At 33.2% G+C, this 24,417-nt stretch overlaps 1 protein-coding gene across 2 annotated transcripts in view; it reads right to left on the reverse strand.

Annotated features, from left to right (window-relative positions):
• Window positions 1-5,638: 5,638 nt before the first annotated feature.
• Window positions 5,639-24,417, reverse strand: part of LOC115216315 (syntenin-1) — a 32,948-nt gene continuing 14,169 nt past the window's right edge. The window contains exons 2-7 of one of the 2 annotated variants that reach the window (XM_029785523.2): window positions 22,146-22,232; window positions 14,267-14,578; window positions 12,603-12,778; window positions 12,332-12,503; window positions 8,084-8,175; window positions 5,639-6,583 (exon numbers count right to left, since the gene is read on the reverse strand). In XM_029785523.2, the coding sequence (XP_029641383.1) occupies window positions 6,529-6,583; window positions 8,084-8,175; window positions 12,332-12,503; window positions 12,603-12,778; window positions 14,267-14,578; window positions 22,146-22,196 (858 nt within the window). In that variant the 5' untranslated portion in view covers window positions 22,197-22,232 and the 3' untranslated portion in view covers window positions 5,639-6,528. Of the gene's footprint in view, window positions 6,584-8,083; window positions 8,176-12,331; window positions 12,504-12,602; window positions 12,779-14,266; window positions 14,579-22,145; window positions 22,252-24,417 lie in introns of those variants that run through there. The other variant, XM_036506656.1, reaches the window with a different exon arrangement.

A 24,417-nucleotide genomic window follows, 5' to 3' on the forward strand; every position in this document is an offset into this window, starting at 1 on the left:
TTCTTGTTCCCCATTGATATTTGCAGTTTCTCCAAATTTTCTCTTATACAAGTATATGTTTCAATATATTCTGTTATATATATATATATATATATATATATATATATATATACATGTTAGTGTGTGTGTGTTTAACACACACACATTACAGAATATATTTAGATATTTAGCCAACACTGTTTAGACATGTAAAGACACCATATCTATTATATACAATAAAGATTTATAGATATATTCTGTAGTATAAATTCTGTATAGCATTGACAAAACATTTTTAGTGCATCATAATATATTCAGTCATCCCAGAAATAATGTTTCTTTCAATTGCATAAACTAAAAGTCGGAGGAGGACAGGATAAACTACTTGTATCAACTTGCAATAAAAGTAGCTATTAATTTTACCTTATTTTTAGTGCAAGGTTTGAAGAGTGCAGCTCAATTCTAACAGTTATTTTTTCAAAGCTATAATGGAAGTGACAAAGGAGCATATTTGGCATATTTTGCTTTATGATTTCAATAAAGGTAACAACACAACGGAAAGTGTGAGAAATATTAAATGCAGTATATGGAGATCAGACAATAAGTGTAAGCCAGTGTCAATAGTGGTTCCAGAAATTCTGAGCCGGAAACTACAGTCTAGAAGACGTGCTTCATCCTTGAAGATCTGTAAAACTTGACAAGGATGTCCTGCAATCCCTGGTGGAACAAAATCCCATCATAACTTTTGAAGAACTAGCAGAGAAGCTTGGATATAGTCATTCAACTAGTCATCGACACCTGCATGTCATTGAAAAAGTTAGCAAATTGAGTCAATGGGTTCCTCACAAACTTTCCCAGTCGAACCACATGCAGAGAGTGAATGTGTGTGCTCTTCTTTGCTGTCACGTCTCATGAATGAATGTTTTTTGGACCAAATAGTGACTGGTGACAAGAAATGGGTTCTCTATAAAAATGTCAAGCGCCAAAGACAGTGGGTAGGGAAGGGGGAAACACCAGCACCCCAGGCTAAAGAAGTCTTCATCTATGTAAGGTGTTGTTATCTGTTTAGTGGGATATGAAAGATTTAGTCCACTTAGAACTTTTAAACTCAGACCAAACAAAAGGGTTTACTGCAAGCAGCTTGAGCAGCTTAAGTCAGCACTAGAAGAAAAACGACCATCTTTGGTTTCAAGATGAAAGGTGTTCGTCCATCAGGATAATGCTTGGTCACATACAGTGAGGATGACATTATAAAGGCTGAAGCAGATGGAATGGGGAACGATCCCCCAACCGCCATATTCGCTGGACATTGCCCCATCTGATTATCATTTATTCTGCAGTCTTCAAAATCATTTGAACGGAAAAAATATGAATTCTATAGATGAGGTCAGAACAGTACTGCGGGAGTATTTTTCATCATGGACAAGTGAATTTTGGAAGTCTACCAGATAGATGGAAGAGCATTGTAGAAAATGAAGGAGAGAACTTTGTTATCTTAATTTTGAAAAATAAAAGTATAAAAAAACCGCATTATTTATGAATATATACATACCACATACACTCACATATACGTACGTACATATATATATATATATATGATGGTGATAATGATATATATCATCATTATCATCATTTAGCATCCACTTTCCATGCTGGCATGGGTTAGGCAGTTTAACTGAAATTGGTTAGCTAGATAGCTGTACCAGGTTCCTGTTTAATTTGGCATGGTTTCTATGGCTGGAAGCCCTTCCTAATACCAACCACTCCAAGTGTGTGTGTGTGTGAATGTGTCATCATCCTTTAATGTCTGTTTCCATGCTGGCATGGATTAGATGGTTTAACAGGATCCAGCAAGCTGCATTGTGCTCCAGTGTCATCTTTGGCATGGCTTCTATAGCTGGATGCCTTTCTTAATGCCAACTACTTTACAGTAATGTATTGGGTACTTCTTTTGTACCACCAGCACTAGCAAAGTCACCAAGTAACTTACAGTGTAATCTATAGATTCACAAAAGGTGCAGTGGAATCACAAGAAAGTTAACAGAGAAAAGTGTGTGTCAGAGGTGCAGGAGCAAATAAATGTTAAGAATACACAGGAAATTGGTTTTCTCAAATGCCTGAGAGAATCCTCAGTTATAGTAGATAGTTTTTCTTACCTAAGTGAGTTAATTAGCAGTGAACGTGGATATTCTGAAAGTATAGTCACTAAACTAAAAATGAGCTGGAGAAAGTTCAGAGAGCTATATACCTCTGTTAGTAACAAAATGTTTCTGTCTTAGAGTTAAAGGGCCAATTGTATGATGAATGTGTATGACCAGCAATGATTCATGGTAGTGAAATGTGGATCCTAAAAGCAGAGGACATGTGAAGGAGAGAAGGAAATGAAGTAAGCATGCTCTGGTGGATGTGCAACATTAGAGTTCATGTATGACAAGGTGCAAGAGTATTGAAAGAAGAATTAGGCATAAGAGAAGCAGGCTCAGTGTACAAGAGAGAAGACTGTGATGGTTTAGCCATGTGATGTGGCTACATAAAGAAGTGTCAATCACTAAATGTAGATGGAACTTGTGGAAGAGGGAGATCCAGGAAGACATAGGATGTAGTGAAGATTGACCTCATGATGTTGAGCTTTATGGAAATGACAAAAGACAATGATAATTTGGTAATTTGCTGTGCTTGAGAAGGTCTCTTTGTCATGATAAATATGGGATCCCAAAGCATTATGTTTATATCTCTGTCCTTGCAACCAATCTGTCTTTATTGAGCCTCTCCTACCTCTCATCTTTTTTAACACCAATTCCTCTTCTACTTATATACAGCACAATTCATTCAAGTATTGAAATTATGTGAGAACTGCATTCATTTCATCCCTTTTTGTGATGCCAGTTATCTCTCCTTGAAATATCCTCTCCCACTTTGTTTTTCCATTGATTAATCTGTTCCCTTGAACTACATCTTATGACTGCCATAGCTCATCTGTAACACTCTTTCATATCTGCCATTGATAACTCTTTCCACCTTTTTCATCACTCACTATATCCACCCCTATATACCTCTGATCTCCCTATCTGTTTCATCCCTGCTCCCTATTTCTCATCTACCCACAGTTTTATTATACAGCGGCTCTCCACTCTTTCTGTACTATCTCTTATCACCTCCCATGCTGACCCATTCCTATTCCCTACACCCTGCCCATTGATATTCATCATCAACCACACTGCCACCCTTACTCATCATTCTCTGCATTCAGCACTAACCATCCACCACTCTCCTTTCACTCTTGTGAACTCACCTGCTCACCCATCCTTCCTCAATCCTGATTGCACATTGAGAGTACACCCTGACACCACCACTTATTTCTTTTTCTGGCTATTTCTACCCATCATTATGTAGTAGAGGGTAGCTACGTATCTCCTCTACAGCAAGATACCTGTTCCTGTCCGTCTATCATACTTTAGCCTTTCAACAACTGGCATAAAGCCAGCCACCCTTCTGCCACACTGACACTCAGTCAAGGGGGACAATTGCACAGGTGCTGGTATCACAAAAACAAAAACAACAAAAAAACAAAACAAAACAAAAAGCATCCATTAAACTTTGTAAAACGGTTAAGAAAGGCAACCAACCATTAAAACTATGCCAAAGCAGACATTGTAACTCAGCAGTCCTCAGTCTTTTGGGATCCTGTCAAGACATCCAACCCATGCCTGCATTGTTAACAGATGTTAAATGATAATGTTGATGGTAAGTATAATTATGGGGTGCAGGCATGGCTTTATGGTTAAGTAAGTTCTCTTTCCAGCCACATAGTTTTGGATTCAGTCCCACTGTGTAGCACCTTGGGCAAGAGTCTTCTACTAAAACCCCTGGGCCAATCAAGCTTTGTGAGTAGATCTAGTGGATGGGAACTGAAAGAAACCTCTTGTATTTGCATGTCCTTGACTTCACATTGCACAATAGTTATGAGTCACTATCATACAAGTGGTGTCATTCGTTTCCAATACTCTGTGAAAACATAACTGGTCATGGGGAAATATTACCTTGCTTGGAAACATAAGAGTTGGTGACAGAAAGGACAGCTGGCCATAGAAAATCTGCTTCAATTAATTCTGTCCAACTCTTGCAAGCAAGAAGTGGACATTAAAAACGAATGATGAGGTGATCAATACTTTTTAGTTTTTAATTTTAAAGCATTTAAAAAAATATTTTCCATACAAAGTGCACCAGTAATTTTTAATTTGTTCTTCAGTACACCTTGAAATCACAAAGAATGACAACCAGTTCTATGCAGTCTTAGGTATACTGCACGCAAATAAAAATCAAGATGGTACAACTGGAATGTCTTTGATCATAGGACAAGTGAATGTGCATGTGTGACCAGCTCCAGTTTAAACAGTTTCTTCTTTATATTTCCAAGACAACATTTGTCTTATCTTGAATAAGAGATGTTTGTAGTGGCAGCTGTTGTCTATTTAAAATCAATTTTAGATAAAAATAATTTCTAGCAAATGCACAAGGCTACAAATTAGTGGAAAAGAAGAATTTATATTGATCCTTCTTATATTGTATGAACAATATTGATGATTGTTACTTCCTTTATCAACAGAAAAAAAAAACACAAAAGGCAAAGTTGACCCTGACAGACAGTTTGGGAACCCTTATATTAAACTATTTTCTCTATTATGCACAGGTATTTTTTTTCTTTTCTTTTAGATAAGATTAATGTGAACACTACCACTTGTCATTTGTTATCACTGAATTTGAAACTTTATTGTTGATGATATATCCACTGATCAGGAAATAGTTTATTGGTGGCAAGATATTTGTTTGTTAGTAGGACAGACTATATCAATAATTACAAAGGCTAAAGTCCATTGATAACAAATGAAAAATAAGCAACATTCAACCTAAAATTTTAAAATAATTAAACAATAACTGGCACTACTAATTGCATTCAGAAGGTAACATCAGAACAGTCATATTGCTAGATTTTGTAAGTTTATTTTTCTCAGTTGAAGATAAAAGACTATTAAAGGGAAATAAGAAAATTCCTTCAAAGAAGTTAAAACAGGAACATAGTGCCAGACTGTCTACCAATCCTTTCATGGTTATATTTGTTATGAACTTGATCTGTGCTTTATTTAATTTTAAAGATAAGCATTGAGGAATTTTAGCACAAGAAGCTGTCATTATTAAGCTGGTGTTAATAAGGTTTTTATATATAGTTATGATGGAAGGTTTTAATTTAAACACACACTTTAAAACCAAGTTTTATCTTAGAATCAGAAAGTTTTCGGAAGGTTAACACTGAAAGGATTAAATAACATGTTTAAAAGGGAAAACTATATCTTACATGAACGATATACATATGAAGTATAAGAAGTATGTACATGCAACCAGAACTGTGAAGTCAAATGTCATTTTGAAACTCATTTCTTTGATAACCAACTGAAGAACATTGAGATTCTTGTGCCATTGACTTCTTCACAAAACTGGCAACTTTTATGCAGACATGTGCACTAATATTTTTAAAGAATTAAAAACAGATTCAAATCATGTTCCATTTGGTAATAATACATTTATTCAAAGTCTATATACAGGAAAGTTTCAGTGAGTTGTATACAATATCAGGATAAAATTTAGCATTACTACCAAATTACATGGCGTTTTTGTTATGAGGCAAACACTTGATAAACTATTTATTTAGAGGAAAAAAAAGCAACAACTAATTCATAGATGGTACAAAATATTTATTGAAAATAGTTTTGAGTAAATATATATTTAAAAAAAATTTATCACTTGCATGTATATGTATATATGTGTGTATGAGTATGTGTGTATATTAGATATATATGCACACCTATTCCATACAGTTTTAATATATGTATGCATATGCACATACAGAGAAATACATATAAAGGATGCATATAGATAAGATTACATAAATATAATACTAGACAAAATATTGTATCTAAAACTGATTTTCAAATTTCTTTCAAACGAATTGTTTTATATATTTGAACTAAATATGATTATTATTATTTAGGTTATTTTGATGAAGTGGTCAGTCTTTAATAGACAAATTGTAGAGGTAATTGAAATAAATTCTGTAAAATCTAAAATCTTTGGCAATCGAAAAGAAAAAAAGTAGACAAAAAAAAATAATGATAATTATGATAATAATCATATGCACCCTCCATAACAAATTTCTAAGTTAAAAAGAAAAACAAACAACTTTGCTAATTGACCAGAATGATTCATTAGCCAAATTGTTATAAATTGGCTCAAATGTTTAAGTGGTGTTATAGTGTAATTATATTATTTTTCGATTGATATATTGTTGAAGACAAGCAGCTATCAGAAACACTCAACACAGCCATTCTTCATCATGGACACACTCATACACACATTTTTCATAGCATACATCAAAGCATTCAGTGTTTAATGGTATAATGTGCAACCTAAAACTGAATTAACAGTAGGTCTCACAAGTTTTGTTAATGTAACCATTGACAGCTGATTATTTGAGCATTAGATAGAGGCTGGACTTCACAGGTCAGGAATTGAATGATCCATTAATTTCTTCATCAAACTGTTACCCATGCTGTAGAAGAAACAAATTAAACAGAATAAATAGAAGTTTACATTTAATCTCTTTACACTTTTACTGGTTTCAGACATTGGACTGAGACTATGTTGGAGCACAATTTTCTATAGTATTACCATAAGAATTTATTCTATCAACCCAATAAAGAATGAAAGGGAAAGTAGACTCCGGTAGGTTTGTAAAGAGACATGATCAAATAACACAAAGTATTTTCTCCTACACCCGTCATACTCTGCCACACACTACTTTCTATTACATGTTATTGCTAAACACCATTATAATCCATAAAGCCATATGCTATCATTATATATCTTTATCACTATGCACTGCCTTACATACCTTATTGTTATATGCTAGAATTATATGCTCTCATCACTACTATACACTACCATTACACTCATATAAAATAGAGTGCCAGTATTATCATAGACATGAAATTGAATGATATCGGGCAACTACCTAACAAATTATAAGTTCAAAACTACTGCAATAGTTTTATTACTATTATATATATCATCAATGCAAGAGTATCATGCTAGGTTTATCTCTTGAAATTGTTATTTTCTATTGCAACTATTACACTGTATACATATTTTATGACATTTGTTTGTTGAACATGCTTGCATAAATTATTGTAACTTGCAATACAATACAAAGAAAGGCTTGTTGTAAAATCACTATAAATTCTATTGGACTGAATGATTAATTGATCAGATGAAAGGACAATTATAATATATTTTAAAAACAAATTAGAAAAAAGTCCTCTCCAACAAATAGCTTAAATCCTTGCTGCATAAATGGTCAGTTTTTGGTGATTTTTTAGCTTATTACAAGCAAAACATCAGTAATTTAACAACTTATATTTACAGCATAGGAAGGATTTTAAAAAGGAATATTTAAAATAATTCATGACTTGCTTGTCTGTCACATAAAAATGACACACAATAGCAACAGACATCAGAAGAAATACAAACATGACCAGAGACAAGGAGACAACACACAACATTCCATGTTAAAAGACAATTTAAACACAGACAAGGTTAGATTAACCAAACTTTCATGGCAAATAGTGTTAAAAGTATAAAATTATTTTATAAGCCTATAGTTTGTAGCCAAACAATTAAAGACTTGTTTTCACAGAAGGATCTCAATCCACTCTAATCTATACTTGAAGAATGATTTAGGTTCAGCAAAACAAGCTAACAAAATCAACAATTATACAGTACTCTTACTGCTTATGCTAGTGAATTCTACTCCCAATAGCACCTACATACATCTGAGTACAGAAGATCATTGACATATTTTTGCACAATATATTACACTATGTCTATGACACTAAAACTTTTGGCTATTATAACTGCACTGTTTTGCAGTGGATAAGTGACATACACTAGTAATACAATGAATATCTGAAATTGGCAACAACACACTGAATAATTATTTTAGAAATAAACTTAACATGAAATTGTCAGAAAGCAAAGGAAACTGTATACTCACCATTTAACAACATGCTCATAGATGACACTAGGCATCACAGTAACTGTAATAGTTCGACCACCAGCATCAATAATAGCTCCTATGTCAGCGTCCTGTAATTAAACAACAATGTTCTATAAAGTTTACAACCAAAAATAACGCACATACACACACACAGTCTGTAAAATAAGATAGAATTTTTAATCTTGCATGTATAATTACTATAAAATAATATCTTAAATTACATACATACGTATATGTGATCGTATGGGTGTGATTAAAGACATGATCTTATTTTACAAGAATTTATTCTTTTATGAATTTCTTAGTTAAAAGGATTACAATCATCTATATAAGCTACTGCTACACACATATCTAAGTGCAATAATTGAGGAGTTGAGCTACTGACCACATGACAACAACCAAACTGACAATAAACAGGAAAAAAAAAGACCTTCCTACATCATCACTGAATATAGTAAGCGATAAAAATGACATCCAGTTATGAAAACAATTTTTCCAATAAAAACACTAGTGTGAATAAGATTTTTTTTTTTTTTTACATGCTGGGACACTGCCTATCAATTACATTGACCCCCAGTTGTTTACTGCATTCTGGTCTTCTGACAGCTTTTTCTATATTGGCATGGGTTAGATGAGGCTTCTTGAGACAGTATTCTATGGTCTGATGCCTCTCCTGATGCTAACCGTTGTTTTTCAAATTTGGAACTTCGTTCACCTCTTCACATATCAAACCAGTGCCAGACATTTTGGTTATAGGAAACAATATCACCACTGCCAAAATGGTGTCAATGTAAAGGCACAAAATATAAACATGTGACAGGCTTCTGTACAGTTTCCATCCACAAAACAGTGATCAACCTAAGTTGCTGTAGAAGACACTTGCTCAAAGTAATATGCAGTGAGACCAAACTTAAAACCTCATGGTCATAATATGAAAGATTACATTAAATGGAATAAGAATTATATGGCAAAAGACTGAAAAATTTAACCATACACAATTTAGGATAGAAACATCATCTATATGAAGATTAAACATTAAAAAAACCCAAATCCGAATTTAACATCTTGTTCTAAGAAAGAGAATGCTTTTACAAAATAATCCTTCATAGAAATTCTTAACCTAATTTAATTAGTTTCAGTGCATTAAGTAGTCAAATCAATACCCGCAAAATTGGAAATTTTAATGCAAAATGCATTATATTATAGTTTACACATAGGCTCCTGCTAATAATGACATCAATGATTATACATAAGAGTCTGTAATTCACAAAATCAGCTTGATGGTGAAATGACCAACAAACAAATGTCCATTTATCTTCATAGGCTACTATACTTTTTTCTACTTGAGGCACAAGGCCTGAAATTTTGAGGGAGATCAACCCCAGTACACAACTGGTACTTAATTTATTGACCCTGAAAGGATGAAAGGCGAAGTCGACCTTGGCGGGGTTTGAACTCAGAACATAAGATAGATGATATACCACTAAGCATTTCGCCCGACATGCTAACATTTCTGCCAGCTCGCTGCCTTCATAAGCTACTATTCTACTATTCCTGTGAGAATGGTGGAGAAAGAGTCCTCATACACACCCTCCAAAGGATCCTGTCAGAAGCAACCATCAACAAATGTTCCAGCAATAATAGCCACTCACAGCATTATTTCAGTGTAACACACACACACACACACACACACGTTATATGATGCCAGTGCTACCTGACTGGCTCCCATGCTGGTAGCATGTAAAAAAGCACCTACTACACTCTCAGAGTGGTTGGCATTAGGAAGAGCATCCAGCTGTAGAAACCTTGCCAGATCAGATTGGAGCCTGGTACAGCCTACTGGCTTGCCAGTTCTCAATCAAACCGTTCAACCCATGCCAGCATGTTAAAACAGATATTAAATGATGATGATGATATACTAAGCAGGAATTATATTAGCTACTCAAAATAAGAGAGTCCTCTCATCCTTAATATTGTCAATAAATAATCTGGAGAAACTAGATTTAAATGTAACTGGAGTCCTGGAAGCTTATGATGATGACTTTCAAACATAAAATTAATGCTTAAATGTTTCTTGGAAATCATTTCTATTTAAACAGATTTTATTTTTTTAATGCTATTTTTCATACTGACCAGCCTTGATAAACACACAGATTGTTAAATCAGGTTTTACAATTGAATTAATAAACTATAATCTTTGATCTGTTATTAGTCCAATCTTAAAATGGAAGGGTTACATATTTTTAAGACAGGTATGGCTTTAAAAAACAAAAGGTGTGGTAAAAGAAATACAAATGCCTGTGGCAAAGATTGGATTTATAGCCTGTTAGCAACTTGTTCAATATTTTACTCGTTTAATCACTTCATAAAAAAATTTTTTTAATGAAGTCAAAGTTTTCCGCTTCAGTAGACATTTTAAGAGGCAAAAGTGTATATATATATATATATATATATATACACACACACACATATACCAAGCCATCCAACCTATGCCAGCATGGAAAATAGATGTTGAATGATGATAGTGCCCCAGCATGGCCACAGGAAAACAACTGATAAAAGCAAAATTGCTTGAACATGCTAAGATTAGATATACAGACATTTATTTATTTCTTTATTGCCCACAGTGGGCTAAATAGAGGGGACAAACAAGGACAAAAGGATTAAGTCAATTACATTGACCCCAGTGTGTAACTGGTACTTATTTAATCGACCCTGAAAGGATGAAAGGCAAAGTCAACCTCAGCGGAATTTGAACTCAGAACGTAACGCAGACGAAATACCACTAAACATTTTGCCTGGCATACTAATGATTCGGCTAGCTCACCGCCCTATACAGACATTTATTGGAAGTTCTATCAACTCAGTAGTGCTCTGTCAAATAAATACTGTCAAAGCTTTCGATCTGACATTTTCACACATATTCTAGCACACTTCAAATAAGTGCTATTTATCTACTGCTATTATAGCCAAAACATACAGTAGTATTTTTCTTTTATTTTTGTTTCTTTGTTATCTATTTACTCCTCTCCTTCTTTACTGTAAATGATCAGACCTTTATTGTTTAACTATTCATATCTACTCCGCTGGTCTACCTGGTCAAAATGAGATTAAAAGTGCTATGTATAGTAAATTACTCACGGATGTGTCAGTATTTTTGTACAAAGCAAACAGAAGCTTGGCTGTGAAAATTCTCATGAGGAAAGTGTAAGAAACAATAACAAAGACAATTTATTTCAGAATTTAGCTGTAGTCACACCTTTGAATGGAATGTATTTTCTCACAGCTGCTGCCTGACTAAACAACTTTATGCAGTTATGTAAACTTTAAAAAGTAAAACTATCACATGATTTTCAAAACAGGACTTTTGGCAAATTAACTAACAGCTAAAAGATTTCTTAGAAATTATTATAACTAATCAAAAATCAAATCATTATATATAGTTATTTAATTTATTGCAGGCATCATAGCTGATGTCAAACTGGAACATTGCCTTCAAATAGTATTGATTTGGCTACAATTTCTACTACTTAAATGGAATTATTATGCAGTGAGAAAGATGGAAATCTTTGTGAACAAATTCTTAAAGTTAGATAAGAGATAAGAGAGTCAGAAGCAGGCCAAGAATAAGCAAATGTTGATTTGAGAGAGTCAGGTAAGGATAGAGGCTGACAAAAAAATGAAAGGAATGCTATTAACAGAGAAAAATCATAGCTGTTGTAGTGATAGAACACTACAGGAGAAAACATACAATATGTAAGGAACATTTATCAACTGTCTTGCATCATAAAAATAAATCTATTCCATATAATGGAAATGTCATATTTACTGATGAATTAGAATTTCATGAGAATCAGAGTTTATTAAAATTAAATGGATAAATTTCACAATAGAAGTTATCTTTTTTGCCTTGTTTTTGATAAGGTGCTATTAGCTATTCCAATTATAATAGATTTTTATTGTAAGTATTAAATTTAATTTGTATCAGAATATTACTATATGTGAATTGTTTACAATTATTTCTTCCATTATAAAAGGTATTGAAATTTCTACCAATATGATTTTGTACAAATGTTAAAGGAAATATTTGAAACTTGGATGAATAGAATTGAGGTTGATGTTTCATTTTAAACAGAACAAGGCACATAGAGAAATAAATGAGCCATGACCTGTTAATGAAATCTTGTATTATTCTTCAATTAACAAAATTATGATTAAAAAAAATATTATTTTAGAATATCCAACCTTTAACCCAACAACATTCTGTCCATTCACTTCAATAAGTTGATGGTCAGTAAGAAGACCATTTCTAGCAGCAGAAGAATCTTTCACCAGAGACTTAATCTTGCCATCCTTGTAAACAAAACCAACATAGCCACTGCTGTCTTTTTGCATGGTGACAGTTCTCTCAAATGGCCTACAAGAAAAAAACACAAAAAAAACCCATTTCATTTTAGGCAATGAGTATAGTATATTGGTTTAAATACAAAATACTTATAATATACTATTAACTTACCTGTCTCTAACAGCCATACAAATCTTCTGAGGATTGGCAGACTTCAAATATTTATGAACTTTATCGTTGTCCCAACCAGCAACTGACTGGTTGTCAATTTGAAGAATTTGATCTCCAAATCTTAAACCAGCCATAGCTGCTGGAGAACCACTCTGCACCAAAGCTACAAACACACCCTGAAAATAATATAAAATGATATGACAAAAACATAATCAAAAATATCTGAAGGTGATACAAAGTCATTTAGTGAATAAATTTTAAAATATAACTATCGGTAATGTGCCTCTGACAGAATGGTTGGATGGATTTTGTTAAAATTTTTGTTCAATATGAGCTGTTGGAGATTGTGACTTCTATAGCTGAATGCTCCTTCTAATGTTCAACACTCAAACATGAAAAAAGAATGACACCTAAGTGGGAAAACTGAGCAATGAGTTGTGCCTAAATACAATTAATGTAGCAGTTATAAAATATAACCAAATAGAATTGTTGGGTCAATGTTTTCCACATAATGACAGTAAGGTTGATAAAGCATACCAGAATGTCATTAAAACTATAAGTAATTGTTCTGTAGAATATTGAGTGATGGCGTTAGACTAAGCTGGTCATAACTCCATCAAAAATGGTTCCAAGCTGGTTGCAAAAGATGGGTTGGGGTATGGGGCTAAAAATTCAACTTTCTGAAGTTCACATATTGCTACATGAATGATGAAAAGTGACCATTATGGTACATATATGCAGGAGAGAAGATACATCCTTGGATGTTATAATCAAGCTGGATCAAAGCCACGAGGAAGCCCAACCAACAATAAATTGTATCTTCAACACCAATGCCAACACAAGAGTAGGCACCTGGGCACCTGGAATGTCCACACACTAAGAGTGATGAAAGACTATTATCTGATGTAGATCAGTGAAATGAGGAAGACAGATCAAGAGTGAGTAGACAGATGGCATGAAAATACTGTTCTCTGGCAAGGAAGAGCACCACATCCAAAGGTAGGGAGCATTATCCTCAACATTAAAACACACCAAATCATCAGAACATCAGGATTTTGAAAGTCAATCTCTTATCCAATCCAGATGAAACATATAAACACTAAAAACAATTGAACTGAACTTCCTATCTCAGCTCAAACCCAATGCTGAATTACTAACTACCTTCATTTAGCTATGAAGAATCTAGTTTACCACACATTGATGACGATGTTCTACTATGCCTGCAAACAAAACATTGTTACATATATGAACACATCAAAACTAGATGGACATCAAGCTTAATGAAATATTTAAGATTCTGCACTGTACATAATGTTACAAAATATTGTATTACAAAATGTGCAATATAGCATACAAAGTATACTGAAATTATGGCTCACTTCAAAGCATCTAATCTCTATACAGGGCAACAAAACTCTACATATGTAAGAAGATTGCTCAAAGACATTATATTCCAGTGATTCACATGTAAACATCACAAAAAATAAGAGGAAAAATCATTGAAAATTAACAGCTTCTATTCATGTAGCATGAAGGATAAACAAGAATTATTTTTCAAAAGTATAATCAAATCTTGGAAATTAAGCTAAGTTGGAGATCAACTGCATTACACAGAAACACACAAGATACTGAAGTACTAAACAACACTTGCTTAAACAACTTACATTGTTCACATGTCGGAGACGCAATCCAATCTTTCCATGTTCGTCTTTGCACAGCAACACTTCTCGAATACCTTGTTTTATCTCAGCTCTTACCAAACCTTTATTGGCACCAGTTATTGGAGCTACTTGCATCTGATCACTATGTCCATGACTTAAAGCAATTTGTGTATTTGCTGGTGGTGCCATATCCTGAACCAATTCAGGAGTCAATGGTAGACCCATATAATCTCCCAGAGTTGGATACAAGTGACCATGTTCAGACTGTGCAGGGTATTGTATAGCATGATTGCTGGCATAAGCAGTTTGTTGAGCCTAGAATTATAAAATGAGAATACAAATTAGTTAATGAGAAACAATCTTATAAGTGAACAACCCTATAATTATACATATATATTGGGTTGTCTGGAAAGTTTGTGCCGACTTATAGTAGCTTACCTTTTGACTTACCCTCCCGGGCACCTCAATTCTGGGAAGAGGGTATTTTCAAGTTAAAGGAAAGATGGAGATGAATTGTGCAACAAAATGGTTCATATTTGGTTGTTTAAAAATGTAATGGCAAGTATTTATTGACTTCTTTCTTTCCTTTAAAAATTGGCATGAACTTTCCGGACAACCCAATACAAACATTAGATAGATTAGTATGTATACACAAACACACATCAAGTGAGGTTTGGAGATTCATTCACTATTTTAAAGCATCAATAGTTTTAATACGAAATGATAGAGTTTACTTATTTGTGAAGGCATACTGTAAAGAGAATATAACTACTGTTCTAGTTTTATATATATTATTATTTTCTTAGAAGTTTTGTTGTTAAAAGTTCATATCAAAAGTATGTTTAAATAACTGTTTCTAATGTAGGTACAAGGCCTGCAACTTTGAGGAAGGGGAAGTTAGTTGATACCATTAGCTCCAGTACTTTACTGGTACTTTATTCCATTAATCTTGGAGGGATGAAAGACTAAGCTGACATCAATGGGATTTGAACTCTAGAGCATTTAAATACTAAATATCAAAATTATAAACAACTTAAAATTAGATACAATAAGGAAGGGAAATTCACTGAAGTTAACCGATTTAAAAGAATCTTTTATACTAATTGTAAAGGAGTTAAAGTATTTGATCACCAGACAAAAACAGTTAAATTTGCACCTCCATCTCTAACATCCACATCACATTTACAAATATAACAAGATTTATTTTATTATTGATTTCAGAAAGACTGAAGTCATTTGACATTGGACAAAGTGCTTTGTGATATTTAGTTATAGTCCTTTCATTAGGAGTTCAAATCTAGTCTGGGTCAACTTTTACTTTCCCTCCTATAAGGCCAATAAAAGTACCAGGTAATTAGTGGCATTAATAAAAATCAATAGTTCCCTCCTACAATATCAGCAGCCTTATGTCTGTGTTAGAAATAATTAATGATCTCATATTTTTCTTTGCAGACTCGCCTAAGTAATATTAAAAGCTACAGAACTAAAAATATTTCTATGCTGACTTTTGTCATAGCCCATTGAAAATGAATAAGGATGATCATTGTTAAGCTGGAAAATAAGTCTAAAAATTTTTAAATGTAAAGAAGGAGAAAGGTATATTAACATTGAGTCAAATTTATCTCTAATGATGAAAGAGAAAATCAGCTCACTTCCAACAACATAGCTCTTTCAAGTAGGCAAACAAATTAACTGGTTAGACATCAGCTGCTGCAGCTAACTAGGGCAATATTATGAATGTTTAGTCATGATAATGAACCTTTTATCTATTTTTTTTTTACCATGACTTGTTTTATTTTAACTTCACTTATCTATTTTGTTTTATTTCAATTTAGTCTGAGTGGTAATCATCCTAGCAGGTTACTACAATTACTGTTCAACTTGAATCTCTATATCTCATATATGTACAGAAGATGTGGGTAGGAAGGGGCTTCTAAGATTTACTGATCTGAGGAAGGATTGGGAAGAGCATTTAGTATAGGATCTGTGAGGGTAGGATGTGTGACTACAAGATTTGGCTATAGATGATACACAACTAGTTATTTTCAGAAAAGCAAGAACCTTTCTGGAGAATGTAAAATAAACTGTGGGAGGATATAGGAAGTATAATAGTGGTAAGTAAAAGTATATCTGTTGCTTCAGAAAAATAAGAAGATATAGTGTGTGTATCTGCCACCTCAGGTAAGAACTCCAATAACGGATGTACTGGAACCATATGGACTGTCAGCAACAATTCAGATTCTATGCATTTTCTGGCCCTACTGTATTTTTTTAAAACCTTAATTACACTAAACATGTTTATTTCAGAGTAAATATTTTAATAACCAAATCAAAGTGCAGAAAAAAATATCAGCTAACAGCAAAAAAAAGACAGAGTTTGTCTTCATGGTCACTGCCATTTAAAAGAATTGTCTGCACAAGACAATCTAATGGTAAAAAGAAAAAATAATTTTACAAAATAGTTTGTTCAGTTACAAGCATGATAAGGATGCCTTAAATGTTCATCACTTGAACACAACTCAATATTAAACTAATATGCAAAAGTTACTCGGTGAACTAAGTTTATGAACAACTTGCTAAGTATACAATTCACTACCATCTGTACTAGTGGTCTGTACAAAACTGTAAGAGAAACAATGCTGATTTTGAACAAATCTGAAAATACATCCAACTAATTACTGTCACAGTAATTTGGGTTAAGAAAACATTCCAAAAGAATTCTTTCCTTGTTTTGCTAGCAACTAAATCTTCCTTAACCCTCACTATACCATCTTAGCAAGAAAAAAAATATGAATAATATGGTCTGGAGTACACAAGTAAAATAAATGCCTTTGACTATATATCTAATCAATCAGGGCCGACTTGGGGCTAAATAACAATCAATAAAAACTCAGATTCCTCAGTATCCTTTCTTAATGAGGTATTACAAACATGGAAATATAGTTATTTAAAAGTAAAATAAAAATGTATTTCACTGACTTAATAATCATATGCACACTAATCAATTGAATAGCATTCTACAGATTATATAATATGATTTCTCAGCAATAATCTGAATATTGCAAAAGGCAAATAATGATAAAATTAAGCCTGAGAAAAATAGTATGCATACATATATCAATGAGTTTGTAAAGAAATTACTTATATCACCTTGAAAACATTAATTAATAAGTTTGAGTCTGTAGGGCCTCTGTTGTTCAATATTGGTAATATATCTGCACATGTACATGGAGACCTAAGCAAGATCTTTTTTGAGGAAGACTAGCAGTTGCTTATGCACACAAGCCTTCATTCTTCATGCCACCAATGTTTATACAACTTGTGCTGATACAGCTTAGCACAAGTGGCATTACAAGCATTGCTGTCTTAACAATAGAGCCAGAACAGATGCCACAGAGCATTTTACCTGTCTAACATTTCTATCAACCTACTGACCTTGATTGATACTTTTTTTTGTTTTTAATCAACTTTAAAAGCAAGAAAAGCAAAGATAATCCTGGCATAAGGAGTCAAAAAATACTACAATTACTCTAATGACTCAATCAACTAACCACCTTTTTGCATCTGTAGACAACAAAAAGAGAGCTATACTTAATGTAACATTTCAGATAACTGAAATTTTCCCTGGAAATTATAATAAACAAAAGATTTATATCAATAAGGCCATCAGAAATTACAACACATTATTACCACATTACAAAGTGTGTTTAATATCCTACTTCAGCTCTAATTTAACCTTTCCTGCTGATTAAACAATAGATGAAAATAAATAAATTTGTGTGATGGTGTTAAGATTGAAAACATTTGCAATTTTAAACATTTCAAGATATTTTTCTTGTCAGACAGATGGGCAGTTTTGAAAATCTGAATATTTGATAAATTGTTAGAGTTTTCACAATTAAATAACAAAAATATTTATGGCTGAAGAAGGTAGCATAATAGATTTGTTTGCTTAACATCACTTTTCAATTATTATACAACAGTTTCTGCACATGTCTAAAATGAGATATTAAGATTACAATTTTACAATTAATAGCACTAAAAATTATCTTAACATTATTCTTATTTACCTTGCTGGTAAAGGTTATACAGATGCAATCCATTTTGTTTTATCATGCCATCTTAAATCATTGAATCTTGAATCCAAGGTTCATTAAAAAGTCTCAACTCCTACACTTATCATTTCCTGTTAGTGACTGATGGTGACATTTTATCAACTTATTTGCAAGAACCAATTTATGTTGCAAGCATTTGCCCACACCATGTTAATCTGATGTAGCTCTGTCACTTATATGAGTGTCATGTACAAATAATGATAATATTCAACAGCTTAAAATTTATGCATATAAAGAACATCACTAAGAAAATTGCATCATTGTAGTAGAGGAAATTCTAAAAAGGAGGAGGGATTCAAGGATTCTGACATCAAAATCCTTTGGTAAACATTTCCAAACCCAATCCAAAAATTCTAAGACAAGGTAGTCAAGGTAAAACACTTTTGATAATAGGTCTGCTCAGCTGGACCCAACTAGGAGTGCAACAAAGTAGGGGTGTGTATTTTTTAAGACAAGTACAAATAAAAAAAAAATTAAAACTTTAATACACTTAAGTACCTATATTAACCTATATAATTATAACTGAAATTTACAAAGCCTGACATTTAGAAATGGGAGTGAGTCAAATTGACCACAGTGCTTGAATGGAGCTTTATTTAATTGACCCTGAAAGGATAAAAGGCAAAGATGACCTAAGTGGGATTTGAACTCAACACAAAAGAGCTGGAAGGAATATCACAAGGTAATTTTTCTGACACTAACAATTCTGCCAATCAACTGACTATATTAGAAATAGCAATAATAATAATAATGACAATAAAATTTTAGCACAAGGCCAGCAATTTTAGAGGAAGGAGTAAGTCAATATCAGTAATTTGAGTGCTTGACTGGTAATATTTTATTGACTCCAATGGAATGAAAAGTGGAGTTGATCTCAGTGGCATTTGAACTCAGAATGTAAAACTAAAATTCCACTAAGCATTTTATTTGGCATCCTAACAATTCTGTCAGCTTGCAGCCTTAGATAATGATAATAATCCTTTCTACTCTAGGCACAAGGCCTGAAATTTGGAGGGAGGGGGCTAGTTGATCATATCGACCACAGTGCAGAACTGGTACTTATTTCATTGACGCTAAAAGGATGAAAGGTAAAGTCAACCTCGGCGGAATTTGAACTCAGAATGTAAGGGATGAAATGCTGCCAAGCATTTTACCCAGGCTGCTAACGGTTCAGCCAGTTTGCCGCCTTTATGATGATCATAATAATAATCCTTTCTATTATAGGAACAAGGCCCGAAACTTTGCGGTAGGGGATTAGTCGATTACATTGACTCCAGAATTTCACTGGTACTTAATTTATTGACCCCGAAAGGATGAAAGGCAAAGTTGACCTTGGCGGAATTTGAACTTAGAACATAGCGACGGGATAATAATGATAATAATAATGGCTAAATGGTTAAGTAGTTCACTTCACAATCACAAGGTTTGGGGTTTGATTCAACTGTATGTTATCTTGGACAAGTGACTTTTATGATAACCTTGGGTAGATCAAAGTCTTGTGGGTTGAAGGAAACTGTTTGGAAATATGGATTGTAATTCAGAGAAACAGCTTAATCAGATACAGTGTCATGCTGACTCTGCTGAAAATTACATTAAGGTTCTAAGCATCTGTGGAATGCTCCACTACTTTCAGGCTAATTCATTGAACAAGTTGATGGTACAAGTGCTTGAAGTTTTAACCAACAGCCATTTATTATTATTTAATAAAAAAATGGTTTGTTCTTTACAAATCTATAATAATCATCTATAAATATAATGAACATTTCATATCTTAGATGAATGAGACAGGCACATATATAAACAATAACAACAGATTAATGTCACATCACAAGATTACAATACAATCACATTTATTTATTCATTTATTTTTCTTTAAGAGAATGTTAAAACAAAATAATAAGCAATTATGACTAAATATACAAAATGAATTATTAGTACAGTTGAGAAAAACAAACAAACTTCATTAACATATTTTCTAGTTTTGTAAAATGTTTTAAATCATTTAGTTGTCATTTGTCTTCAGCTGTTCACCAGTTCAATTCCAGCTTGAGCATATTTGTATTTATTATAGATACACATGGCAACTAATGATGAGCAGTTAACCATTCTAAACATTTTACAGAAAATCATAAAAGATGAAGTTATCGATCTAAAAAAAAAAAAAATTCACAGCAATACAAATAAAAGAAAATAAAAATCAAGCAGTTATTGTTTAACTCCAAGACAACTCTAACTGACCAGATTTATGATCAAAGACATTCATTTCACGACCATCCTATCTTTTCAGGCCATGTATCTCAGACAAAATATTGTGTGGTGTGTTCTGATTATTGATTTGGGTGCTATTTCTAGCCATTTAAATGATAAGACTTAATGAATTCTATTATTAATAACAAATCTGCTAATCTTTACCAACTGAACCTATACTATGTGAAAAAAAAAATGTTGTCAAATGACTTGGTTTCTGCTGGCCATAAAGGCAGTTCATAGAGAACAAAGCTCATTTGGCAAATTCTCATGTATTTTTTTTTTACAGTTATTCTAGGCTTATGGCTAAATGGCTAAAATATCGAATTGTTTAGCTGAAGGTTTTCTAGTTTGTATTCATTGCAGATGTTTCATTGTGTTGATAGCCTGGAACACTTGATCCTGCAATATCTTATCTAGCAGTTAAAAACAGGCGACAGAACTGACAAACATTACTTACAATAAGTCAATCATCTTAGCCAAGAGAAGATTTCTGAACTACTGTTTACAGAGAATGCAGAGGCAAGCATTAGCTGTTTGATTTGCTGAAATCTACAAGAAGATTACCATGTATCTACTTTCTGAGAACACAATCATCTCTTCAGTCATGAAGCAGTAATTTACAGCTGGCATTGAATAAAATTCATTTTTATTTCCTAGGCAAATGGATATTGCTCTACATATGGTCCCTTGACAGTAAAAGCAAACAGTTATTTAACTTCAGATCAGCCTTGACCAAAAAGGTGTTTGAATAATGGCATTCCAGATGACAATCCTGTTTATAGTTTTCAGAGTTTATTTAGGGCTACATTTTCAAAAGAGTCCTTTTATAAAGACAGTAGGATGGGATTTGGAGATTTGGTTTTTATTTGTAATAAATTGAATAATCAAAGAGAGGTTCTCTCACTGATTTCATACTGTTCGACCTCTAGTCAACTCTGATTAAATGATACTCCAGCCACCAATGTGTCTTACTTTTCAGTTAATGTTACAAACACTACATTATTCATTGTGGCTCTTTTTTCACAAATAGAACATGACTTGTTTGAGATTCCGCTGGTATTTCCAACAGGTCAAGTTTCTGTGTATACCCATCACCACCACCTCTTCTTTTTGGTAACATTTACAAAGTGGATAATAGACAAAACAATAAGCTAAGAGGTCAATGAGTTATATCCTGTTGTCAACAGTATTGTGTCCAATAGCTAAGCACCCATAGATGCTAAGATTCCTCTAACTTCCATATAGAAGTTAATAATAAAGCCAATCATTAATCCCCATATTGGGATTAACAGAGCCAATCATTAATCCCCATATTGAGATTAACAGAGCCAATCATGGCTATAGGAACGTTCAAGTAACTGACTGAGCTGTCTGACAAGATGGATGAACTAAGGAAATACCTGTTTAAGCTATGATAGAATGTCAATAAGCGAGAACCATTTCGTTAGTACAGAAGCAGCAGCCAAATGTATAGAAGTTTGGATAATAAAGACAAACGAGTAGAAAATTGTACTTACTTTGACCATTTGGTCAACTTTCATATCTTCCAGTGACGGATACAATGCCATGATTACAACTTCAGTTAACTTTTAACAGCAAAGTATCTGCAATGAGAGAAAAAAATCTAATACTAAATACCAACAGCTGAAGACAATGATATACAAAATCAGTTGCACATGCATACTTATGTGATGCAATGGAAGCAAGCAGCAGACAGTAGAAAGGGAAAGGGACTGTGATAGGTTCTCCCATAACCTATTCAAAAGTATGATATCTCTCTTTTGTCCTCCTCCAATTTACAGTATCACCATTTCTATTCTACTACTCTGCACAACCAGAGATCCTTAACTCTTCTCACTCCTGGCACCTCATTCCCACTCGTACCTTGAAGGTTCACTAACATTACATAACCACTATTTTTATCACTTTCCAGATCCATCTGATCATCCCCACCTTCTCTTCTAAAATTTGAGTAGTTATGTTCCTCTACAGCAAGAAACTTATTCTATTTCAGCCCTTATGCTTTAACCCTCTCTACTACCACCATGATCAAGATTTGTAGTCTTCTAAGCTCCATGGAAAACTTACTAGTGCTGATGGCATGACAAAAAGCATCCAGTAAATGAGGAAGGGCATCTGGCTTTAGAAACTATGCCAAAGCAGACATGATGCAGTCCTTAGCTCATCAAACAAATCCTGTCAAACCATCAAACTCATGCCAGCATGGAACATGGATGCTAAATGATGATAATGAAAATGCTACTGAAAAGCAGTTAACAGAGAAAGTAAAAGATAAGAAGTATGTAGAAGTTAAAAGGAAAAATGAAAGCCGATAGCATGAGGAAGGAAAAGGAAATGGTGATGGATTGTCTGCCTTCCAAGAACAGGTTTAGACCATCCAACAAGCTAGCTCCAATGTCTGCTTTGGCATGGTTTTTATGGCTGGATGCCATTCCTAATGACATTCCATTTGCTTAAATTCACTCATATGGGTTGGCGGATGGTGGTTGTTTAAAGTGCCATGCAATCTAACAAAGAATTATGTATGTGATTGCGAACCAAACTTGTTAACAATGGCCATACAAAATAAAAATAACTCAAAAGTTAGTTGTTAAATTATGAAAACTTTCTTAAAAGAAACCATCAGAATAATGACTCATCCTAAAGCAGCTAAGAATGAAATGTGACTGCAGTACAACAAATAACTACTGCTTTGTGTATCATTCTGTCAGGAAAGCACAACATACATATTTTTTATATGGCGTTTTTGTCTGCTAATGAATATCATCCACTCACTGCTAGATCCCTGACACAGACTTAATTTGCTGCTTCATGAATGAGGTTTATCTAGGGCAGATTTAATCCTTAATCCCATTGTTGCTTCAGATGTATCATCAGAAGACACAAGCAAATATTGCCATTAATTAATGTTCAGAGTAGAAATACAACTACTAGAAGTAAACACTACTTAGTGAAAAAAAAAAAGTATTTATAATAAAGCATCAGTTATGAGATTAAAAACTCATGCTTTTAAAACCAGGCACAGCTATTGGATTAATACACTGCCTTTCTTAGATCTAAAGGCTGCATGTGTGTATATGTGAATATGTGTGTGGGTTTTACACAGGAGCATAGGATGGAAGATGAAAATTAAAATTTAATGACATTCACGTCTTTCTTTACCAAATATATATTAGCAAAAATGTATTTCTTTCTAATATTTGTGGTTAATGGTAAACACTTGGCCCATAAAATGTTTGAATCTGTAGTTTAACTAACTTAGCAGTTTGGCTAAATAAGACCATTTGATATTTGTTAAGTACTCAATGTGATTTCCATTAAGAGCACTTAACTCTGTTTACAATCATTAATGCTCCTAGAAAGACATCATTGCCACAAAATCACATGCTCCCATGTCTAAACACAAAACTATTCACTCAACAACAAAATATAAACAAGAATCAACAACTGATATGGAAACCTAACTTTTGACCTCATTTCCAAAAAATACAACACATTGTACTAAGTTATCTATAGGACTGTTCTTTTCTTGACCCACTTCTGAATGAAAACAGCTTAGCAATGGCTAGGATTTCAAACACTTTACACATTTACAGATATTATGGATTATAAAAGCTTTAAGCTTTTTTCAAATTAAATGCATGCTGTCTCATACATTTAATTTTCATATTTATCAAATATAAAAAGTTCTTTGTCTCAGCTTATAACTATTTTGCATAACACGACTACTTCAATCAATACCCAGCTAATTATGTGGACTATACTGAT

This window comes from Octopus sinensis, linkage group LG10 (assembly GCF_006345805.1).
Source record: "Octopus sinensis linkage group LG10, ASM634580v1, whole genome shotgun sequence".
NCBI classification, from domain to species: Eukaryota; Metazoa; Mollusca; class Cephalopoda; order Octopoda; family Octopodidae; genus Octopus; species Octopus sinensis.